General features: G+C 50.6%; 2 protein-coding genes across 2 annotated transcripts; both read right to left on the bottom strand.

The window, feature by feature from the left end:
* Positions 1-5,146: 5,146 nt before the first annotated feature.
* Positions 5,147-7,009, bottom strand: UCRPA7_3608 (putative histidine kinase group protein; the record flags this gene model as incomplete). The annotated part of the gene is made up of 1 exon (XM_007916174.1): positions 5,147-7,009. The coding sequence occupies one exon, from the start codon at positions 7,007-7,009 to the stop codon at positions 5,147-5,149; it is 1,863 nt and encodes a 620-aa protein (XP_007914365.1).
* An 11,039-nt stretch (positions 7,010-18,048) lies between these two features.
* UCRPA7_3607 (putative alcohol dehydrogenase protein) lies at positions 18,049-19,251 on the bottom strand (the record flags this gene model as incomplete). Its single annotated transcript, XM_007916165.1, has 4 exons — positions 18,049-18,057; positions 18,108-19,007; positions 19,064-19,130; positions 19,187-19,251. The coding sequence occupies 4 exons, from the start codon at positions 19,249-19,251 to the stop codon at positions 18,049-18,051; spliced, it is 1,041 nt and encodes a 346-aa protein (XP_007914356.1).
* Positions 19,252-21,574: the final 2,323 nt, after the last annotated feature.

The raw sequence follows: 21,574 nt of genomic DNA, 5'->3' as shown, positions 1-21,574 counted from the left end.
CGACCGACCCAGGGCTTAGCGACTAGAACCGACATGAAGGCCAATCTTTCGTTGATCATCGACAAGCATATAAGAGATCATCCTAGATTGGAGAGAAAGCTCCTCCTCATGGTTCTGACGGATGGGGTTTGGGAAGGCATGAATAGTGAACATGAGGTTGACAACTACCTTGTTGATGTCCTCCTCAAGCTCAACGAAATCGTTAGTTCCGACTCAATAGTAGACGAAGACGAAACCAGCTTTCCAGGTACATCGGCTACGAAGTTTCAGGATCGGCCTATCAGCGTTGAATTCATTAGGTTTGGTCACGACCAAAAAGCGATAGAAAGACTTGATCGACTCGATAATCAACTTAAATACCGCCTTGAGCTCGAGGGGAAAGCCATCCGGTATGCCACTGTCCATGAATGATGGCCATAAGCACACAACTAATTTTGTTTTGCTGTACAGAGATATTGTCGACACGGAACATTGTGATGGTGATGCATACAAAATGCTTCTAGGAAGTCTGAATGACGAACAAGACAACAAAACCACGCCAGGAGCTCCGGTCGTTAGTCCACCAATCTCTGCAGGCTCAGTTTCGTCACCCCGACTTCGGGAGTTTGATTTCTCGAGCCCACGGAATTCTCAGAATCTCACCGATAGCCTTGCTTTTACGAAAGACGGTCATGAGCCTCAAGCCAACGATAAGTCCAGCAGCCGTGATCAAATTATATTCGACTCACAGCATGCAATCGATATGGCCATGAGCGAGACATCGATATCTCACAGCCGACAGAAGTCTGCGGAAACAGTTTCCAGCTACCGTGGAACGTCGATAGGACCACCGGCAGACGCTGAATTTAGCCACACTGAAACGCCTCTTACAAGCTCGCACGAACCAAGAGGAGGGCCTCTTCAACATGGACAGACAGATCGAGATGATGTCGGAAGTCCAACTCCCTAAGGAAGGTCTTCCCGGGCTGTGGAGTGAGATTTAGTCTAGCATATTCTCTTTGTATGGTTTGATTCTGCAACATTTCAGTATCTGCAGTCATGAGTTCTATCTTTACTGTACTCTTTAAGAAGGTATCATGGCGCATGGAAGCCGTAGGCATGTTCCACCCTTGACTTTGAACTTGGTTCTAATTTGTAATGCATCGGTAGGCGTCAAGGCATGCATAAACACAACTCGGCAAACTCGCTAATCGACTTGTTGAATATCTTTATGTCTTTGCTGTCCGTTATTTTGGTGCGAGGAAAGTCCTACATTGTATGGTATTTCGGGGCTAAGCGTAAAAGCCTGAATAACATGCAAATCCTGATCATGTCTAACATTAATGTTGTGGTTTCCTATAAGCTTACTGATATCCTGCTAGCTACTTCCTGGGTAGCTCGGAATTTCCTTCCACTACTTGACGTTATTAAGCACGAATGAAGAAAACACACAAGAGAGCCCGTGGATTAAACCAAGTTTCCCTTTAGTCAAAGTCTTTGCGACCTGTTCCAAGCTTCAATGTCCACTGCACCACCAGCAAGCACCACGAGAGGAGGCTAGCCATTTCGATACAATGAATTTAGAAGGTCATCACTTTTCATAGCTAAAGAGTTGAGCTTCCTACAGAAGTAACAGGGACGGTTTAATGGAAGTCACCAAGATGATAACATGCGACTCAGCCACCACTATCGAAGACGCCTTGCTAAACTTATCGCAGTAAAGAGTAAATTGGATGGCTGGCTGAAAGATATGAGCTTTACCAATTCCAGATACCCAAACTTGAAAAAGGTATAAAATTTTCCAAGCAGGTATGGCATCAGATAGTATATTAGTCCTCGTACACTCTGATCTTGTTACATCAATCATTCGTTTTTTGGAATATCTTGGGTCACATGTATCAATTGTGCGAATTAGCCGAAGGCTTACCATGATATGAGAGAGGGGTGATATGGGAACAAGTCACGCCTCCTCTGGATGACATAAGAGGAGCTTAATTCCTTCTTTCACGAAGTTCAACCAAGAATAGTTTTCAAAGATTGTCATGAATATGGAATTGGCTCGTTCATCGTGAATAAGGCGAGTCGGCTTGGCATGATAGAGGACGGTAGAAGCGATGTAAGACGGCACATAAATGCCCCGCATCGACGCACGATTATGCCTTACGGCAGGCACACTGAGGACGAGAACCGAACGCGTGACGTTCATTTAGGTCATGATACCTCCCGAATTCCTCCACATTCACACTCCTTGTAATGGCATCTCTGATCCAGCTTAACGACTCGGATAGCCCCTTAAAAGTTTCATAAGATCTCGGCTTGATAGGACTTGCATTGCTATTGCTACAAATGTAAACCATGGCGAACAGTAACCTATCAGAGCAAGCGCCAGAAATTCAACATGACGACCCACCGGCCACCAAATCTCAAGAGGATGCCTATACTTTTCTTGACTTTCTTAAGGAAATCAGATCTCATATGCATGAGCACCTCACGGCTATGGCTCCATTGAGAGGCGTTTTAGATGAAGAATCAGTAGTCCCTGTTGATGTGATGGAGCAGCCGAATGGCATCTATCCTAGGTCTGTTGAAGAGACAAGCCTCGTCCTGCAAAGGGATCTAGACAAACTCGACGAAATCCTCCAAACATCAATGGAGAAGTTGAGCAATAGCTTTCCTGGGGTGATTGTGTTTTGCATTCTGTCAGTATATTCAGTTTTAGGCATTTTGATTGTCTCGCTCATCTTTGCAATCCTTTAGATTCGTCGGTCTGATAACCATCATCTGGTGGGCAACACCGCTACACAACAATGCCTCTAGTTTCGTAACAGCACTGCTCTGGGGTGGGCCCCAGGGCTTGTTTGCTGTTGTGTTCGCTCAAATGGTTGACTGCTTCCTCCTTCGCAGAAAGGCTCGGATAGCGACGATGCTTGCGAATAACCACAGGGAAGGCAAGCTACAGCAGAGAGACGAGAGAAAGCTACGTGGAATCATATGGAAAATACTTGCGCATCACATAGTATTTGACGGGTCGAAGTGATTTTAATGTGACGTCAAATTTTAACCGTTTACAAACACTTTCAAATTCACCAGACTTGGAAATGAACGCATTCGTACGTGTAACATGTCAATTCAAAGAACCTACCCTTGAATATATTCTACGTTTGTTATATGAATTCAAGCTCATCCCAGTCGTAGCAACAGTCATGGCCATCAATGTCATTTGCGTCAATGGGTGGTAAGAGAGGGTTTCTAGGGCCTAGTCCTTCAGTCCGTCGGCCTGCCTCTACGGAGTTAATCTCACGCTGCTGTGCCCAGAAAGATATCGCTGCTTCGAGGCTCAGGTCTGTTAGCATAGCGTTGCAGGCTTGCGTTGGTGGAAGGGTCGCAGATTGTAGCAGATCTTGCAACAGCATTTTGAAGTCGTTGCGATGTCTGCGCGCGCCTTGTAGTAGGGCGACAATCACGTCTGTCCAGTTCTTGATGAGGTTTGGATTGACAGTCCCTTGAAGATGACGGAATTCAAAGGTATAAACATCGAAGTCATCGGTACCAATGTTGAAGGGGCCATGTGCTCGTAAAGCAAGAGCAGCTCGGTCACTGATGACGTCCATCGCAGGAGGCTTGAGAAGCTGATATACGAGATCGTGCCGTTCCTTGGCTTTCCAAATTGGAATAAGCTCGTGGCGGATATCTTCTGGAACGATATCTGGAAATAGTGCTGTCATCTTCGAGGGCTCGATCATGTCTGAGGGGCATCTTGGTCCGAAGACTGCATCGGCTGACTCCCGCACTGGCTCGCAGTATACGCTGTCACGTCTATGAGGGGCACAGAGTGAGAAGAGCACATCCTCAACAGCCCAATAAAGGGTCAGAAACTTCTTTAATTGTGTGAGACTGAGATCGCTGACGCCAATGTGGACGTGAAACCCCGTCGTCCTGTTGAGATGTAAGCGCATCTTGTCGCGAAGGTCGCCGCAGATTCTCCTTACCTCTCTGTCCGATTCTTCAGGGTAATGAAGAACTCTCGAAACGAGTTCTGCACCTACCCAGTCGTAGCAATCTTGTTCAATATCCCATTGGTCTGCATGTAGAGACGAATCGTAGACGACTCGATAGTAACGTGAAACTAGCAACCCTGAGGGCAAACCTTCAGGATTGGCGGCTTCAGAGGAGTTGAGCATCGTAGGAAGACTAGCTTCTCGGATAACCTCGATAATGGATTTCTTGGCTAGAGCTGATTCCGGCAACTGGCTGCGGCTGCTGTGCTCGACAAACGGAATGCACCAGCGTGTATCGTCTGGGTGTGGATCTTTGGGCTCGTTGAGTATTGCGACCAACATCTCCATCTCATAACCTACCGTTACTTCATCATTCTTCACGTGAACATCCTGAAAGGATCCTGAGCTCTCTGATCCCACAGTTCTGTTGCTCCGGCTTCGCAGCAGAGGGTCTGTCCTGACCCCTGCGACGTACTGCACCATCTTACTTCTCGAAGTTGCGCGTATTGGTGGTGAAACACAGCAGAAGGTTACGGAAGTAATGAATCTAACAGACGGGGTGGTTAAGGGTTGAGTTCTAGGACGCAGTGATGCCTTGTGAGGACGCGACATCTTGCTAGAGCAGCGGCTTTCTATAATCGTTTTATAGGCAGTCAGAGCTGTCGCTGTGATATAACAATGCATTGTTCTACATTGACAGCCGTAACATTTTGCTTCAATGCGGGCTACATGTACAAAGAGTGGATAACTGAATAGCATTGTTCAGACGAGTTGATGCGACTTGCAATTCCTTTGTGCCCGTGAACAATGCTTACGGTGTCGCGGACGGCATTCCAAAACAGGGAATATAGCATGTTAGTATGACTTAGAGGGAGGGTTTCGATCATGATATTACTGTGAAGTCCCTCCAGACGTGTGATCGATGAACTTTAATACACGTTAAGATCCATTGAATGAGACCCGCATGTTCACGCAGTCAGAAGCATGATTAAAGTCGCATGCAGGTGACTTGAATGGGACAGAGAAAGATTGCCAGCCTCACAATGAGAGGTTATCATTTACAGAAGTCATTTCTATTCCTTCGCGACCTGTAGTCGCTGAAGCTGCCTATCCAGATGTGGGAACTTCGGGAGGGCGTAGGTATGTTAGCCCAAAATAGTCCGCAAACTCTACGTGATCTGCTCCGTCGCGCTTTCAACAGCGCTGATTTCCAACGCGGATGTTGAGGCGCTCAAAGAAGCTGCAGCCTTCTTAGGCTTCTTCTTCCGCTTGCCGCTCGAGCCAGTGGCTCCAGCACCAGCAGGAGCCTCGCGGACCCAGCGGGCCACCGCCGCAGCCCGCTCTGTCAATATAGGGTACTCCCTACCATCATTCGTCGCCCAGCGTTTGGCCATGGGGTGAACAGCTGCGCCGTTTCGAGATTCCTTCTCCCTGATGGCTATTGTAGTTCCATTTGTTGGCGTAGCAGTCTTGCTCTCGCCGTTGACAACAGGCAGAAGACTGGGCGACTCTGTAAGAGCGTTCGATTCCTCCGTGTTTGGATTGAGTAGTAGGGAGTCTAGTTGGCCGTTGTCACTGATCGTCGGCGTTGGAGGACTAGAGGTGCTCTCAGCCCGCTTCTGTCGTGCGTTAATAGCGGCGCGAAAAGACGCCTCGTCATGCACTCGTTCATCCTCGAGCGCTTCGAGAATCGCTTTGTGCTGCCGGCGCTCCTTATCCAGTTGCTGGTTGTCTTTCGGACTCGTATCTGGTGATGGGAGCGCTTTAGCTGGCCTTGTACCGTTTGGCGAAGGGCTGCTGTTGGATTGTGATGAGGTGTGGAACATTGGCAGGGGTGCGGGTGCACAGAGAGACTCCCATGTTCCGGAAAGTGGAAGCCAGTTGGATGATTTCCGCAGCACTTCCATCCAGTCCGAGCGAGCAGGAGAGCGGCTAGCCTGGAAGATAGGATATCCATCAGCCAGGCGTGCCAGACGTGCCACCATATACGCATGGCGCAGAAGCTCCTTGGATGACGTCTGAATCAGAGAATGACAGAGAAGCACCGAATGCAGCGCATCGGTCAACAGAGGATGATACGTGAGTGTCTCTGTGGTAGTCGAGCTCGTAATCGTAGGGTCAGACTGAGATGCTGGTGCTGGGATGATTAGATCTGTGGAGGGATAAGGAGGCAGGTCTGCAGGTGGCGATGCAGAGAAAAGCTCAGAAAGAGCATAGACAGCATGCGGTTTGTCGCCATTCGAGACATCTTGACTGCTGTTCCTAGGAGGGCGCGATCCTCCATAAGCGGCCGAATTGACCTTCCGGGTGAACTCCTCTGTGATGTCGATAGGTAGATTGGGTGAGTAGTCGAAGTTGGATAGAAATGCAAGATAGTCACGGAGTGCCTTCTTGGCGTTCGTTTTAACGGCCTTTCGCGCCTCCAACAGCCTCTTCTGAGCCGCCTTCTCCTCTCCTGTCATTTCGAAAACAGGTGGCACATCCGTGGCAGGCGTGCCAGGCTCGTCGTCAGTGTCAATAATACCATTCGCAGTACTCTGATCCATCGCCTCGCAATCTTTTTGTAGAGGTGGCTCGGCTAGTGCATCCGGGACATGCTGGCATGCCATTGTCAGATACACGCCTGCCCGCTGGAATAGCAGCTGAGCCTCAAGACTGCTCGGTTGTTGGTCCTCCTCCAATATGATGTCCTGTCGCCGGTTTTTCCTATCATACAGTTGGAGGTCCTGCGACTGGCTAACATTCTTATGCGGGCGATACAAGCGCAATACTTGCAGCGCCGTTGTCAAGTCTCCCGCCGCGCCAACATAATCGTCCTTGAAGACACGCACGGTAGCTCTTGTGCGCAACGGCTCCGGATCCGTAGGTCGTTCTGCAATAACTTCATCTAGCGGCCGCAGGCTCGTGGATTCGGCAAGCTGCCTACTCGGAATCTTCTCGTGGAAAAAGTGCACGTATTTTGCATCAATGTCGTCGTTCTTTCTCTGAAGCACCAGCTTCGCCACGTCCTCCAATGCGCTTGCGCTCTGCATGGTCGCAACGCTACACGCAATCTCATCCAGGTGGTACGCCCTCGAGAGCTTCTGTGTCGCCTGCTCCCGCAACCGTTCTATACGTTGCCGGCTCAATTTCATTGTCGTTCCCCCGCCGCCAATACCTAACCCCAGCGATGCCGCATGATTCTGCGAGGAGCCAAAACTCGAGAGAGAGGAGGCAATCCCACTGGCTGCGCGCACAGAGAGGTTCGTGGCCTCGTCGACATGGCGCCGAATCTTGACCAGGTCGAAGAAGACTGCCGGGTCGATTGGGCGAGGGCGCGGGGTGTTGTAGTTTGCATTCGCAAGGGTCTCGAGAATATCGGGAGGCAATTGGAGCCATGGACCGTGGAAGGACGAGATGTAACGCCAGTGTCTGCCTCTGGTGAGCTTATGCGCCGCTCAAAAGGCACCTGGCATGTGGCAGAAAGCAGCAATGAGGGATCATGTCAAGAGAAGGATCTTGCAGCCATGGCCTCTCATGGCACGAATTCCGGCGCAAACACACCTGGAAACTGGGTACGTACTTGTTGCGACATATGATGAGCGCAGAGGAGGCTGAAGCAGCTTGTTGGGGCGACGTCTTTGTCCTCGACCTCGAGTCGGGGGCCGATGGCTTCCGGTTTGCGGTCGTGGGCGGCGGCACCTCCCCGGGGACGGCAGTGGCGTCGATTTCCGGGCTATCCACGGTGTCTGCTGCCTTCTTATTCTTCTTCTTGGCCATGGTAATGGCCCTTCTGTTGCGAGACTATATCATTAGTAGTAGTGTGCCGACAAGCAATGGCATGCCAAATAACGTTCGCAGGCGAACAATTTATTGACGAGTTTCCGATCTGGAGCCGCCTGGGATGGGTACTCAGGCGGCCACAAGCTTGCTGTCGCTGTGGGGATAGTTTACTAACATTGGTAAGGCGCCGCGGCGCTATATCATGATAATAATCTAGTGCGTTCATGACTCCTCCACTACTAGATCCCTGTTAGGTTTTGCGGCTCTCGTCAATCGCTGCCATAAAAAAAGCACTAATTATAACAACTGGGGCCGAGTCAGGGGCATAGGTTGCTTAAGAAACACATATGCCGACACCCCTGACGCAGTCGTGTAAAGATTGGCATTGTGCTCTAACAACTGACCATTGAAGAGAACACTAGATTTGCCCGTTGACGGATTGTCGAATAGTCAGTAATATTTCTTTATTGAGATAAATTCATTCATTCATTGTGGTTATCATTGTGAACAATAGCTTTCCACCCATGTCTAATCCAGTTGGTATATGACCCCCCAAAAACCGTTCCCGCACACCTAAGCCAATGCACCCATGTATATCAAGGCACAATCAAGAATTCTTGCTCAATGTGGCAGCTCAAGTCCAACGGACTCTACCGTCAAGACCTTCACTGCTGAGACCCATGTCCATATTCAGAAAGCTATTAATTTCACCCATTCCTTCAGTTTCAAGAACACTCATCAGCTCCATCTGTTGCTCTTGAGTCAGGCTCCCTTGGCGATCCATTGGGAAGTCATATTGTTGCATCCCAGAGCCGTTGAAACCCCCCACGTTAGGTGTGTTGTTTCCGTAGGAACCATTGGTCAACCCAAGCCCTGAAAATGCGGCTGATGGATTACTGGTAGAGGTATTGTCCCAAAAGCCTGGACCACTTCCCACACCACCAAAGGCGTATGGCGATATAAACGGAGGAGGGGGCGAAAACCAATCAGAGACGGTACTGGGTGGTAACGGCCGCTGCTGCGGTACCCCACTAGTAACATGGGGTGGAAGAGGCGGTACAGCAAACCCACGACCGCGCTGTGGCTGTTGAGGAGTATGTTGTGGAGTTGGCTGCGCCTTTGGAGTTTCCGATGGTTCAAATTTCAAATTCATAGGATGGCCGGGATGAACACCCATATTCATTGGCACTGGGCTTGTATGCGGCATTGACGGTGCCGGGCTCCCATCATGCCTCGGACCCATTGACACGGGTGGTGAGAGGTTAGGATTTGTCGAACCGGGTACGATAAGTGATTCAGGAGGAGTTGGGAGTTGATGTGCTAGCGGCGTGACAGCGGGAGGTGATTGTGTGGTGGTATGGGGTGTGCTTGTCGCTGGTGGCGTTGGCTCTTCAATCAGCGGCGAATCGCCTGGCTGTGTGAAGTCTGGGGGAAAATAAGAAAACCTCCTGCCGGTTGGCTCCGTCGACGGATTCAAGAATATAGAGTTGGAGCGGAATGTAGGATGCTGGAAGGCGTCATCGTCGAAGTTGAACGTTGACATCTGCTCAGGGGTAGCGTCGAAAACATACCCAAATTGCGGAGCATTAAATCGTGGTGGCTGTTGTTGAGACTGTGACGATATCGTGGTCGGGATAGAGTTTTCCGAGGCAGACGGAGAATTCGTATCGGCTAGAGAAGGCGACGAGGCAAAATTGCTGCGTATGGACGACTCAATGGGCTCATCTTTCACGTCGTAGCTTTGTAAACAAGCTTTTCCAAAAATGGAGTAGAGTTGGGATGCATTCTGGGTTCCCGGCCATCTCTCCGAGCACTGATCAATTATGTCGAGTGAGATGTTGACAAACTCCTCCACTTCCTCGCGTGGATGAGCCTCACGGACTTCTCTATAGGAAACGGTCCAAAGAAGGGTATTGACAGCCATGTTTAGAGTAATGAGAAATACCCAAGTGATGTCAACGGCGGCTTTCTTCACTTGCTGGCTGGAAAGATTGATGATATAGACAGCTGACTCGTAACACTTCAAGGCGGATCTACTTGAAGGCTTCGCAATCTGTGGATTGGGCCGATTGATGAAGATCCTCATCCCGTGGAAGCGGCCAGTGAACCTACATGCTGTGTCAGCCCCAAGTTAATTGAAGGAGAGATGTGCGCAGATACTTACCAAGGCTTGCACCATGCAGGGTTCTCTGGTGCACTGTCTAACCAGGTTTGGATCTTCTGCTCCATCTCCAGAAATAAGGGGCTATTCTCGTCTCTCGGTTCGGCTCGTTTCTTTTCATATAGTACCCTCCGGATCTCTGCTTGACAGAGTCGCATTTTGCAGAAATGAATTGCCACAAGCTTCTTTTCGCTTGCAGGCCCAGGCTTGATCCCCTCCTTCGTAATGTTTTCGTCGTCTACTGTATCGAAGAACTTGACATCCATGAAGTCATCAGACTTGGCAAACCCGTTCGGACGCCCCATGGTATGTGCTAGACCAAGTTCGTTGCTAGCCACTATCCACGCCATACGACGCCTCATATCCATAGTCAGAGGATCCACGAGCCCCATTGAATAGCCTGCAGATATTGTCTTCTCGTCCGCAAGACCAATCTGCTGGCTGATCCGGGTGGCGAGTCCAACAATAAAGTAAGCGGCCGTCCTAGTGGGAGTCAATAGTGAATATAGGCCAATCAATATCAAGCACTGAAGAGTATCCAGATTCTTGGGTCTGATCACATCTTCAAAGTATTGCATAGCGGCCAGATAGTAGCTATCAGCCAGACCGGCGTACTGAGTATCCAATTTTTGGAGGCTGATTGCAAGGACCATCCGAACAACAAAATTCTTGTAGGGGTCCGTATTGCCGTCGTACACAGCTTGGAGGTCTTGTGCAAACACCGTCTCGTGCAAAGTTGGGGTGAAGAACTGAGCTATAGAATTATTAGAATTCTTGCACGAAACGACCTTCGGCAGATAGCACAGTCGATTGGTCATACCTCTCTGATAGAAGACATCCACCAGTTTGTCCGTTATTTGCCTTGTCGGTAGCTGCTGCGCAGGGACTGCACTGATCATGGGATAGCTCTTCTTTCGACTTGCTGCGCCAGCTGGACCGCTGATACTTCCTCCTAGACTAACAATACTCTGCATCCTGTTCGCCCGATCCATTCGCCTCGCGCGCACTTCTGGTATGAGTTGCGATATGCGCTGAGAATCCGTGTACCTCTTCGCTTGCTCCATGAGAAGCCTCGTCATGGCGATTCCCGAACTAGGGCCTAGGTATCGAGGGGTCTCGTCGGTCTCGTTGAGGCGTACAAGGCCCCCTGGACGCATCATGTCCTCCGCACTTCGGGGAAATTCATTGTCTTCATCCGTATACTGAGATAGCTCCGCCTCTAATTGCCTAACTTTCTCTTGAAGCTTCACGACATAGAAACGGCTGATCTTCTTTCCCTTCGTTGTATCCCAGTACTCGCATGTGGATCCGGACCTCTCACAGGGGAGACATCGTGGCAAGGTTGGGTCGCATCGTGTTTTCCGCTATCGAAAAGAGCAACGACCGGATCAGTAGAGTCCATATGAAAGAGTAGAGCATGAGTACGACAGATGCCTAAACAGGCTGAGCAGGGAAGTTGACAGTGCGATAACGAGGCTATGTGATGCTGGAGCAATAGGGGAAGAGGGCTCCTCACCTGCCGACATCGAGAGCATGCGGTCAGCGTATGGGCGATGCGATGTGATGAGCTGTCGCTCTCGGAGACATCATCGCGCTGGTGGTTCGGCTGTTTGCGCGGCGGAGAATGGTGCTGGAAATTTACCGGTGGCCTGGGAATGACAGAGCCGAGTCCCTGCCGGAAGACATCGCCGGCGTCCATGTGTACGTAACCCTATGCTCTTTGCAGTATTCTACCATACAAATGCACGCCCGAAGAGCAGGAAAGACGGTATGCAAAGTCTCGTTTGAGGGCTCACGACGATGCAGTGCTGCGCCAGCCCGTAGTATGCAATCGGGAGCGTCGTTCGGCGAGGGACGTCAAAAGGTCGAATTCACAAACCGATGGCTGTGGCGAGCATGAATTGCAAACGCGCGGCTCACTTAATCGAGGCAGGGGTCAGGCCAGTGAAGGCATTGTCGTTCGATAGTGGTACGGCGGGCGGTGATAAGAAGACGTTAATTCGAAAGTTCACGGAACGGTGTTGGAGGCGAGTATCGGTGCGAAACGCCGGCAACAGCACCTACCTAGTAAGATAGAACTAGAAGCGTGACTACCTTGCTGGAATGCCCACTTTAACTGCCTACTACAAGTGCGATTGCGCGCGATAGGGATGTGGGATGGAAGGATGTTTTCCCCGAAGAGGCTAAGGCAAGGCTCGTGTTGGGTGCGACGGCAAACGGAACAGGAAGTGGCTGCTTGGTTGAATGAGTGAATGTGGCTGTCCAGGTAGGAGTGAGTTGACCCTTCTCTCTTCACCTGCAATGCGCCGCCAAATAGAGTTTGGGGGAAGGAGGGGTACACTTCACATAGAAGGTGCTGTAACTCGTGCCTTCTCTATCTAAGGTAGAATTGCCTCGTGACAAGGAAAGAACAGCATGGATCCTGCCAAGTGGTAAATGCCTCTACAAATGGAAATCACACGAGCAGGAGGACCACATTCTACAGTCCACGAACAGCAGAAGGGAGATTTGCATCAGATCCTCCACTTGCAGACCCGGAATTCTCGTGAATTGCAGATTCGGTAGCTTGTCCGTTCGCCAAATCCACCCGTATACGCGGCGCCTGCATTAATCAGTCTTAGCGACCAGTTCGCGTCTGCTGGCGGCTTCCAGTGTCTCGACGCCCCAGTCACCTACTGTGCAGTAGCGTTGTCCGCGACGCCCTCCTACAGCAATCGCCCATGCACTTGAGCACAGGTAGTCAACCCCTCTCGTCGCAGAGGAAGAAGGCGAAATGATCATCGCTCACTATCGACTTACAAAGGTCGCTGGGAACTACTGCCGCTATGATTCGCCAGTCTGGTCCTGACAGCGGATGCGATCACCAATGCGGAACGAGGAAATATACAGTTGCGCAGGGTGGATGTCTCAGCGATCCCGTTTGCCCTCAGAGAACCGACATCGAGAATGCAGAACTTTGCTAAACTATATGCCAGTGGGTGCACAACCTGGGCTGCCGGATCGTCGTACAAACTACCTGTCAAAAAGACGATATCCGGGCTATATGTTCGGTGCGCTGGCAGGCAGTCTCAATCTCCCATGATCACCTGCCTCTGATACCTTATTGGACCATATGGCAAATTTGCACGATGGCCAGCCAGACTTGATCCTTCTAAAGCGGGGATGCACACACGCACGCCATTGATAGCAATTGCCTTCACTTGCTTGCAAGGCGTTCCCTTTTCTGGCTCTCCTTAGTTACGCGCCAGGCAGAACCAACTCCCCCCCCAAACGTTTGCCATCGACAAGCTATCGATTCCACAATCACCTCGCAATGTCCTGCCACAGGCCACTCTTCAGTGCTCACACCATTGATCCGAGACTGGTGCTTGAAATGCATTGGCAAAGCCTTGAGTTCTGACTTCGACTTCTAGTCGAGTACGTGAATTCATGGTGCTATTCTTCACGCAGAAGGCTAGCATTATAGCGGCCAATGTGCCTTGTTCCTGCATCCTTCCGGTTCAATGTAGCGACACGGCCAGTGGGATCCACCACAAAGACAAAGCCTTTGACATGCCAAGAAAACGACCTCGACGGGTTCTGGAGACGCCGTCTTACTGCTGCGTCCGGGGATAGACATAGGGTCGCATACCGTTTACCTGCCCAACTGGTACACGATTTGGGCAAATTCTCGTCGAAACCTGCCCCGTTTGGCTTTAGCCGTCTACGCCAACGAACTACTTACCAGCCAGGGCTGCCTCTGGTCCCCTCACATTCTAAGGCTCTTTTAACATGGATGCGCATATTTCCTAGCAAACCTCAGGAATTGACCACGGAAGATATCGGCCTAAGCCTGGGTTGAAGCCCCTCAACCAGATATTGAGTGATGATAAATGCACTTTGGCCAGTATCCGGTTATAAAGTTCCGCTCCCAAGGGTGAGACAGGCTTGAGGCAACTGAGTGTTGCCACGAGACCGCACGACGGCACTTCTCCTATGCAGGAAAAGACACTTGTGATTGATGTGTAGGTAAGTTACAGGCGTTACCCGACGATATCTAGCGAACGACCCTACTGCAAAGGAGCTTCACAAGTTCAAAATGGGCTGGCCGCACCCGGCCGTAGATCCGTTAGCGTTTCTGATGGTCGGCACATCCATGGGAGCCAACGTTAGCAATCGCGGTGTCATGACGGGAATATAGAATGACCCGCAGTTCAGGTCAAACGGGAACGGCGATGGCTACCCAAAGTAGATAAACCACAACACCGGGCCGTTCTCTATCAGTCTCCGTTGATAGTTCTGGGCCAACTATTGTTTCAGTCTCTCCACGTCCTACGAAGCATGCCTAACGTGCAACAATGAGAGAAACTTATTTCCATCTGGCCGAATGAATTTTGTAGTAAAAGTTACTGTTGCTCATCTCTATGAGATCTCCCCTCTCCTCACCTCACAGTTCTGTAAGAAGGCCGCAAGAAATAAATCCATAAGACACAATGAGAATCGTTTTGCTTCATACTGGTACGGCATGCATGCCCTGAGCAATCCCACGAACTCCTGGTAGGGAGGCTATCGATGTTTGAAACAGCCGCGCGCTCGAATTCAGCCTCCAATTCATATGACAGAAAGCCACTTGGGTCCTCAGCATGCAGGTTACTAGTGTCCTGGCACCTACCAAGGTCGAAACGGTCGACCTGTAGCTAGTCTTGCTAAATTATACGTGAGGATATAATGAGAGAGGAGTAGGTAGGCAAGGAAGGCAAGGCAGGCTCGAGGCAGGGTAGCATTCACCTGCCGTGCGCGCCAGTACTGTACAGTACCATACATAGTATGTGCAGGAGGCTCGGAGGCCCGCGCTACAAGGTTCCAGGCTTTCCGTCACTGCGACGAACTTTCCTTTACCCCACCTTTGTTCTGTCGATCATCGCGAATCCCCCCATCTAGCTCCGAGAAGACCGTTTGACTGGCGGCTCGTCGCACCCGATCGACCTGTCACTCCCTGCCTCTGTCAATCGCAAACCGTTCGCCTGCCGTCGCAAAAGAAACCGTAAATCGTTAGAGACCGAGGCGCATCGATCCAGGAGCAGGAGGGCGAGAACACCGAGACAAGAGGAGCTCAAGTCGATAGCGCGTGGCAATTCAAACGACGACGACGACGACGACGACGACGACGACGGCATTCTCGACACGAACAGCGACGGGCGCAAGCAAACGAGGCGCCTGTTTGCTTTCCTGAGAGATTCGCCCCTCCCACGGCTAAGCGAGCATCGTAGGACTCGCAAGACAAACGCCCGCCGCTGCAGAAGGCCATGATTGCGCCCAGCCCCAGCCGATATCACTGATTGCATTGCCTTCCCTCCTCGAGTGAGCCCAGTGGCTGTACGACGGTAGCCTTTCACCCGTCGTTCATTCCCCTTTTGCGCAGGTGTGATGCCTCGGTCTAGCTTTTCAGACAATCCTTTGTTGCGTGTATCGAGGCCCGTGTCAGCCTGCTCCAGATGTGAGCCCCCAAACTGCCCTATTGTTCTTTGTCGTAGCTGACGCTTGTTCGCCCAGGTCGTGCTGCCAAAGTAAAGGTGACTAGTCACTTGCCGAGCCCGAATTTTCTTCTCAACACAATGCTGAACCTTGAATAGTGCGATGGCAAGCTACCTGCTTGCACGGCCTGCGAGAAGGCCGGACGAGAGAGCGAGTGCTCTGCCGCCAATGACCAGTTCGCCCGTGGAAAGGAAAGAAGGTTCGCTCGGATTCGCTCATCCTAATTTTTGTCCGGGGCTGTTGCTAATGATGTGCAGCTATGTCGCAGCTCTAGAGTTACGTATCGAGAAGCTTGAACGGAGGCTGGCATATGCTCGGTCAAGGAAAGCATCTGTTGCATTGCATGAGCAAGAGGTCCCAGCATCCATGGAGGCAGATCGCAAGGACTCGTTGGCCACAATTCGAGCAGCTATCCACCGTAAAGCTGCAAGGAAACGAGAGAACTCTGATGTCAACTCTTTGGTGTCGGATTTTGGATATCTGTGAGTAATGTCCGAGTGCTTGCAAATGCGGAACTGATAAATGATCCAGTTCTGTTAATGCTACAACACGCGACTTCGAGCCGTCATTAAGTAACATGACCTTCGCTCGTCTGGTTCTTGCGGCTGCTATGAATGATCCCGTCCCAGAACCCAAGACCACAAAACTTCCGTCGAGGCAGGCTGCGTATGCGATCGTACAGTACTATATGGCCAACATTTACTCGCTCTTCCCATCATTCTCAGAGACTGCTCTTCTTTCTGTACTTGACGACCTATATCAACCGGATCAACGACCAATCAAAGCTGCAGATAAATGGTTACTATACATGGTGCTTGCGATCGGTTCGACGGCTCAAAGTCGAAGCCGCCAGGATGACTTCTACACGAATGGCGTGGAATTCGTATCTCGTGCACTCCAGTTCGCTGATCGCTCCTTAATGCCTGGCTATGTCACTCAAATTCGATCGCTGCTCCTTTTGACTCAGTATGCCATGATAGATCCAGCTCATTTTGACAGCTGGCATCTTATCGGCTTCACATGTCGAGCTGTTGTCGATCTTGGGTTCCATCAAGACCCCCCAATGCAGCAACAGGCTGATAGGGGGGCCCTCGATGAGAGACGCAAAATATTTTACTGCGTCTACTCACTAGACAGGTACGTGACCCCACAGCCCTCGCCTTCTCCATTCATGCTAATATATTGTTGGTCAGGGCTATAAGCATGGTGTATACGCGTGCCTTCTCATTCACTGACGACGGTATAAACGTTAACTTTCCCTCGATGTCTGGCCTTGGCCGCATCGCATCCATCTCTGGCACCATTACAGGTCCCCAATCTGCTGATCCTGCCATTCTCCTTTTCCAACTTCGCCGTATCCAATCTCACTGGTACCAGACACTTTTCCAGTCCGATCCATCCGACACACTCGACGACGCAGCTTCGTTTGTCTGGCAGATGTGCCATGACATGCGTGAATGGTCAGAGTCGCTGCCCGACACATTGCCGATTGGTATCCGGGAATTGTTCGACCTGGAGCTGAAGTACAGTTATGTGTACTGTCTTGCGCCAAGTGCAAAGGCACCGCATATGACTGCGTATGGCAGGATGTTGATATTCGAGTATGCAATCGGATATCTTGATCGAATCTTTGAACTGGCCCATGGGCCACTGAACTCTGCATTCTACACCTACCATGATGCGTTACGAGTTTTCTTCATGGGCAGCCAGTTCATGGCTGTTCTTCGAGACACTGGTGACGCACTGCTGTCTGGGACTTCTGTTCCCGTTCCGCTGTCACTACCTGGCCGAGCGCCACCTCCACCGATGCCTGAACGGAGTGGTGGGGATAACCTTGAGCGCAGCATCAGATGCTTGGAGCAGGTGACCTTGACGCTCAAGAAATATGGCGACCGTTGGAACGATGCGATGTCATTGACAGATAGCTTTCAGAGGTTAAGCACAGATCTCCTCGAGAGTTTGAAAACCAAGCGCGAAATCCGGAAGACGGCGCAAGTCAATGCACAAGCACAACAAGCACAGCCGCGGCCGCAGTACCCATCATATCCCCCAGGGCAGTTTGCGATGCCCCCGCCGATGCAGCCGCAAATGCAACCTCAGATGCAACCCCAGATGCAGCCTCACTTGCAGCCTCCACCTCCACAGATACAGATGGGTGGCGTCAGTCATCCCCAACAAACCGAGGTCAAATGGGTGGATGTAGATATCTCAAAGATTATGAGGGGCGGTGGAGGTATATGACACAGAATAATTGATGACTTTTTGCAATGATATGAACATATATAGGGATGGAATTGGGATTTACAAGGATTGATAGATACCATTGCGTTCGCTTGTGATCGGCGGTTCTTGGAAGATAATTCATTTACTAAGGACGCTGGGATACCACTTGCACATTGAAGCACCGGATGACAGTTCTCAGTTCGTGTTTGCGTTTAGATATGCATTTCCCTTGAGATCGAACCGGAACATTAGATCGTGAGTTTTTTTTTTTTTTTTTTTTTGCAGTCTGCGCATTGGACAGATAACGACATCCGAGCCTTGGTAGCACACCATTTGAATACATTCACGCCAGAAGTATCCCACATTCACTTTTCATGATGCATTCTCAAATTTCAGGGGAGCGCAGGTGTATTAGTAATCCTATAATGTTCAGCAAACGTACACCTCCTCCCAAGAGAGCAGCAATTCACGGACCTAGCAACCAACTTTTTCGCACTGACTTTCCCATCATGTAGTGCCTTGACCCCTTCAACAATTCCCTCCAGCCCGCCCGGCAAAACCTCGACCGGATGCGGCTTGAATGTCCCCTCGGCCAACAAGTGGCTTAGATATCGGTAGAGCATAGACGAGAACTCGGCGTCCGCCACTGCCTGTTCCTCCGTGATGTGCTTGTGCGGTACGCCATATGCGCTGCTGACGAAGGTCCGCGACATCTTGACGCCCTCGGGCCACGACCAGCTCTCGTCCTCGGGCGGATCGACGATGTTGATGTGGCCCCCGCCGTTCGAGGCCAGCAGAACCTTGGAGATGTGCTCGTACGACTGGTGCCCACAGATCGCGTCAAATGCTACTGTCAGCCTCTTCCCGCCCAGAGCGGACAGGATTCCCGTCTCGACGTTTCCTTTGCGGTAGTCGATGATGTGCGTCGCCGCATCCAGGGATTTGACAAAGTCGATACCAGATCCTGCGACCGTGATGATAGGATCCAACTGGCTCAGCTTGGAGAGCTGCAGGGCGTACGCGCCGACGGCGCTGGCTCCGCCCCAGACCAGAATCGGGATATTCTTCGTGCCGGGGGTGGTGGGAAGCGGGAGACCCAAGCCCTGATATAAGGCTAGAGCGGCGGTGATGAAAGACAGGGGAAGCCCTGCCCCGGCCTCGAAGGAGATGTTGGCCGGAAGCGGAAATGTCGTGCCAACGGGCACGATGGCGTACTCTGCATACGTTCCCGCCGGCTGGCCCATCTTGTGGAAGCCAGCGACACGGTCTCCGGCCTTGTACTCGAAGACCTCGGATCCTATGGCGTCGACGATACCTGTAACATCATCGCCAGCATTCAGAGCGCGAGACTCATCCCAGGCTTTGACGAACTGTGGGGTTGTTTAATTAGTAGCTTAACATGAAGCGAGTTTCGGCGAAGGCTTACCTTCCAGTCCTTCGGATTCAAACCAGCGGCCACCACCTTGATGAGAACCTCTTTGGGGCCTGGCTTCCTGCACAAGTTCTATCAGAATCTAGGAAGAGAACACACGAATACGATTACTCTTACGGAATCTCGACTTTTCGCGTCTTGCCCTGGAAGTCCGGCTTCCCCCAAATCACGTACTCGTTCATCGCGGTGGACATGTGTCTCAGTAATCGCCAACTGGAGCGCGGGGCTGTCTTAGCAAGAGAAGCAGACACAGCCCTCGCGAGGATCATGAAGAGAAGCTCAAATGCTCGTTGGCAGCGTTTGGAAACACACGTATTTCATCTTCGCATCTCCTGCTTTTATGTATCTTCAATCGCTCGGTTTGATTGTGGAAAATTAAGTGTCAAGATTGTAGTATGCACGGTGACAGCATCACGATGCGGAACATTTATTAGCCAAATCCAGCAGCGCGGTGACTAATCGGCATGCATACCTGCATGCCAAATGCCGCTCACTAGCAAAGCCCCAGCGGCCGCTAGAAGGCTCGCGAATCAAAGGTCGAAAGCCCAATTCCACTTTTCCGCCGAACGCTCCAGGTTGTCACCGTACAAGGTGAACCTTAAGTAGTACAAACTCAGACCTCGACTCAAACGCCGCGGACAAATCCCTGGAAGCAAATACGTCGGCTCGTATCGGGTCTTGAAGCGCGGGCATGTTCATCTACGCGCCGTTTCCCTAAAGGATACATGATAAGGATCGGTCAGTGTGGTCCTTCAGCTCAAGATTCAAGGCAACCCCACAATCATGTCCCGTACTGACATACGTAATGACTCGTACACTAAATTAGAATGGACGTAGTAGAAGACGAACCATCCAGCCTCATCGATCTTTGAAGCGTCTTGTCTCTCTTGGTAGTAGTTGTGATTATAAGAGCCTAGTCAAACCGTGGATTCCTAAATGCGATGTAATTAATGTATAGCAAGCAAACTTCGTTCACTAAACTCTCCTTGCTCCCCTGGGGCCTCGTACATCTGGTGTTAAGAGGGTTCAATCGCCAATGAGAGCTTATCATGCTAAAAGTCGCAATGGCTGCGGTCAGTGTAAGCGACTTCGTGTCAAGGTTAGGTAATTATTCGTGGGCTGCCACAAGAATCTGAACAAGACCCGCTGACACAAGCATTCAGTGTAATCTTTAAGTGCCAAAGTGCAGCCACTGCCGGCGTGGGCGGGAGGTGTGTGATTATGAGCAGCACAATCAGGAGATTTTGGTTCCCTTGTCAGGTCACATCTCTCATCCGTTCAATCCACCCCGAACCTATCCGACCTTCCCACAGCATATTTCTCAACCTCAATCGCCAGAGCTTCTACCCGGCCTTGTAGATCTGTCAGCAGACACACATGTTGCGTTAGCGAGGCTTCTAGATTACTTCTCGGAACATACGGCCCCATCCATTGCCCTGATTGACCAGACATTAACGTTCTGGTCCATCGAAATCCCCACCCAGGCGCAGTCAAAACTGTTCTTAGCACATATCATCTCGGCACTGGCTGCTTTGCATGTAGCTCGAGAATAGTCTCAAAACGTGACACATTAATCAACACCTCGCTCGTACATACTATGCAAATTCAACAAGCCTCTTTCGAGCTACAGTTCATGATATCAACGCAGAGAACTCTGTTGCTATATTTACTTTCTCTCTAGCCATCGTGATGTTTCAACTGGAAACATCAAGCATGTGCCCAACTTAAACTCGGGAATATCATTCGAAGCTAACGAGGTGCTGATAGACCTGCGGGGTGCGTCATTTCTCGTGGACAAGCTGAGCCCTTTCTTGAGAGGGAGTTCAATTATGGGCCTGGAAAATGTTCCTCTTGTGGAATACATTGTGGATGTTGGGCATGACGGAGAAGACTGTCGCGCACTCACTGTCTTGAGCATGCTCAAAATGGTAGCTTGTGAAGATGTGGATGACTGCACTCAAAATCAGGAATACGCCAGGATGCGATAGAGCTCTTGCATCGACTCTACCACTCACTGATAGCAAACCAAAGCGTCTGATACCAACTACCTTAGTGACCAACTATTGTATCCGAAAGGTATTTGACTTTGTAGCGGTATAGAGACCATAAGGCGTTGTTTATTTTCCTGATTTGGTACACCATAGTTGAGAACGCCTTCAAGTCGTGGGTGTTCACAGAGAGTTACTCCCAAAGAGCTGTTCATTCCATCCAAGCAATTCTAGGATCAAGTTGGGAGAACAGGATAGGGTCAATCCTGGCTGAGCTGGGCGCAGTGACACAAGCGGCAACTTAACATTGGTTTGATGTGCACCGTGACCACAAAGGCACTGTTTCCGGAAGGCCCGACAAAATTCAAATACAGCGTCTATTTAAGATCATCATTAACAAATTGATATCACATGGCGTGAATTCTATAGCTAGATCTTTAGGAGTCCAACATGGAGTAACATTCAATGCCAATCCGAGTTTAGTGTACGAAGTAGATCCGGGACATCTATATCGAAA

Source organism: Phaeoacremonium minimum (assembly GCF_000392275.1).
Source record: "Phaeoacremonium minimum UCRPA7 unplaced genomic scaffold PA7_03_scaffold_288, whole genome shotgun sequence".
Lineage (NCBI taxonomy): Eukaryota > Fungi > Ascomycota > Sordariomycetes > Togniniales > Togniniaceae > Phaeoacremonium > Phaeoacremonium minimum.
The sequence above is the reverse complement of the archived record's forward strand: the minus strand, read 5'-3'. Positions and strand labels throughout refer to the sequence as shown.